The sequence below is a fragment of the Polistes canadensis genome, unplaced genomic scaffold (genome assembly GCF_001313835.1).
Source record: "Polistes canadensis isolate GaletaPanama2010 unplaced genomic scaffold, ASM131383v1 scaffold_375, whole genome shotgun sequence".
Lineage (NCBI taxonomy): Eukaryota > Metazoa > Arthropoda > Insecta > Hymenoptera > Vespidae > Polistes > Polistes canadensis.
This window is the reverse complement of record NW_014569922.1, coordinates 22,079-24,975: the sequence shown is the minus strand read 5'-3', so window position 1 is coordinate 24,975 and position 2,897 is coordinate 22,079. Positions and strand designations below refer to the sequence as shown.

Here is a 2,897-nt window from a genome sequence, read left to right as displayed (position 1 = left end):
TGGGTACATCTATATTCGTATAAAAAATATCTTTTTAATTATTCAAAGTTATGTTTCCCAAATGATTGATTTATTTATATATTTATATTTTATATATAGATAGAAAATTATAAAGATAAAATCAATTGTTATAGTAGACTAATTTAAAAAAGCGTTATTAATTGTGGCTGAAGTCAAAATAGCCACGTCAAACCGAAATAATTATTTTACACAATTTTGATATTCCCATAATTTATTTGTGCTATTTTTCACTTTACAAATTGTTACAACTATTTTTTTAAAAGATTGCACAAATTTTCTCACGAGATATCCCGAATTATTGCAAATATTCTTCGGAAATTGCTTTACTTATAACTATTCTACGTATTTCACTGGTACCTGCACCAATTTCATAAAGTTTGGCGTCTCTTAAATATCTTCCAGTAGGGTAATCATTGACATATCCGTTTCCACCTGAAATTAATAAAAAATTTAAATTGAAATCATAAAACAGGTGTGTCATAGATGTTATGGAATAAGTTAGTTGAAAAAAGAAAAACAAAAAAAACAATTACCAAGTATTTGTATAGCATCTAAAGCAGCCTTCGTTGCATTCTCAGCACAGTAAAGTATCACTGCAGCGCAATCCTTGCGATTTACGTGGCCCGTATCGCAAGACCTTGCAACCGAATACAAGTAACTTCTACTTGCGTTTAGGGTCGTGTACATATCCGCGATTTTTTTCTATAAATTTTTTAATACAACAAATTTAATTAGACGCTTTTTAAAATTATTTCGCAATGTTCATTTTTTTTTTTATATATTGTAGATGATACCTGTATCAATTGAAATTCAGATATATATTTTCCAAATTGTTTCCTGGTATGCGCATATTCGAATGATACGTCGCAACAAGCTTGAAATAAACTAAAAAAAAAAATTAAAGTGCATTTACATTATGAACAATATAAGAAATTTCATTAAAAAATTGTATAAATATTCTGTTCTTACCCTACAGGACCACCTGCTAAGATCAAACGTTCCAAATCCAAACCACTGAAAAGTACGTATATTCCTTTGTTTAATTCACCGAGTACATTTTCCACTGCAAAAATATTGATTATATATGTATATTAATTGTTATATCAATTAGAGATTAGAATTTGTATAGAAAAGTTTTTCGGATGATTTACCAGGAACTTTACAATCCTCGAAAATTAACTCCGACGTGTTCGATCCTCGCATACCAAATTTATTTAATTTTTTTGCTGCACTGAAACCTTCCATTCCTCGTTCTACTATAAAAGCTGTGACTCCGTGTTGTGGTTTCAAAGCGCTTGGATTAGTTTTAGCGTAAACTATGAGAACGTCAGCATCTGGACCATTGGTGATCCAAAATTTATTACCGTTTAAAACAAAGCAATCGCCTTTTCTTTCGGCTTTTAATTTCATTGATACGACGTCTGATCCAGATCCTGGTTCTGACATAGCCAAAGCACCAATGTGTTCTCCACTACACAACTATATTATTACTTATAACTATAATTATTAATATAATTAATCAATTTTCTTAATAATTAATTAATTTACCTTTGGCAAATATTTCTGCTTCTGTTCTTTCGTACCATTCCGATTAATTTGATTAACGCACAAATTCGAATGCGCGCCATAACTAAGTCCAATAGCTGCAGATGCTCTACTTATTTCTTCCATAACTATTACATGATCGAGATACGAACCACCGGTTCCCCCATAATTCGTATCAGCTGTTATTCCTAATAGACCCAAATTACCAAGTTTTTTCCAAAATGTCTAAAGAATACGTATAAATGCAGCGTTTCATTTAACTTGTATTATAAAATACGTTACACTATTTAGAAAAATTAATAATGCTTACTCTAAGTTCTGTAAAATTATTTTCTTTGTCGATTTCTGCAGCTTTCGGAGCCAATTCTTTTTGAGCAAAATTAAAAACCAAATTGCGAAGCTATAGAAATAAATAAAAATATAACATTACAATAAATAATAAAATAAATGTGTGTTAATATACGCCATGATGTATGTTGATATTGTTATATGCATGCATCCCAATGTTATATTGCCCCTTACATTAGGCAATTGTTGTATATAACAAATATAAAAATTGTCTAATGTAAGGGGCACATTATAATGCATCAACAATTTAAACAATTAATTATTACATTTTTCCGCTAGAGCGAGCCACTAGTTCGATAATATGATGGCATGTCATTTGAAAAATCAATCTCGATTTATATCGAACGATTAATAATCGAATAAATTCTGGATTTGTTGCGACATGATAACTGTGAGACATTTTTTATTTTTTTTTATCATTAAGAAATAAAATGAACTAACCTCTTTCTGCGATTCATTTAATCCAATGACATAGTCATCTATTTTATAATATCTTGTTGAATATTTTACATTACACCCGTACACATATTTTATTGATTTATCAAGCCGTACCCTTTTTAATAAATTAAAATGCCACATTTTCCAAAATCAAGAACTTATTGTTCTATTGGTACTGGACTATTGAACAAACAAGTATTGACTCGTCTTCTTATTTATAAAAGATATTGCACAATGAAGGAAAATTTACATTACTTATTCAAAAAGATACATATTATTAATGGTTAAAAAAGTGTTTAAAACTGCGGAAGCAAAGTTGTACATCTAATATTAAAAAGATTAGATGAAGAAAGCAATAGGGATTAATATAACACACAAGAAAAATATACAACATACGACTATTATTTGAAAGGAAATAACGAACCTATTTATAATATGTATGATAATAATAATAATATATATAATATTAATTTCTACTTGGCTGTAAAGTTGGGAAAAATAAATATAATATATAATAAAATAATATATAATATTAATAAACTAAC

General features: G+C 28.5%; 1 protein-coding gene across 1 annotated transcript; it reads right to left on the bottom strand.

The window, feature by feature from the left end:
- Positions 1 to 219: 219 nt before the first annotated feature.
- On the bottom strand, positions 220 to 2,731 carry LOC106792076 (isovaleryl-CoA dehydrogenase, mitochondrial). The gene is made up of 8 exons (XM_014758198.1): positions 2,356 to 2,731; positions 1,877 to 1,966; positions 1,570 to 1,791; positions 1,173 to 1,500; positions 991 to 1,084; positions 816 to 906; positions 555 to 723; positions 220 to 453 (listed from the first exon to the last, which is right to left on the bottom strand). The coding sequence occupies exons 1-8, from the start codon at positions 2,491 to 2,493 to the stop codon at positions 317 to 319; spliced, it is 1,269 nt and encodes a 422-aa protein (XP_014613684.1). The 5' UTR covers positions 2,494 to 2,731; the 3' UTR covers positions 220 to 316.
- Positions 2,732 to 2,897: the final 166 nt, after the last annotated feature.

Coding starts and splice junctions, on each gene's coding strand:
- LOC106792076 (XM_014758198.1), bottom strand. CDS start 2,493: ATGTGGCATTTTAATTTATTAAAAAGGGTACGGCTTGATAAATCAATA. Junction 1,501..1,569: donor AGCAGAAATATTTGCCAAAG/GTAAATTAATTA, acceptor GTAATAATATAG/TTGTGTAGTGGAGAACACAT. Junction 724..815: donor CTGAATTTCAATTGATACAG/GTATCATCTACA, acceptor AAAAATTTATAG/AAAAAAATCGCGGATATGTA.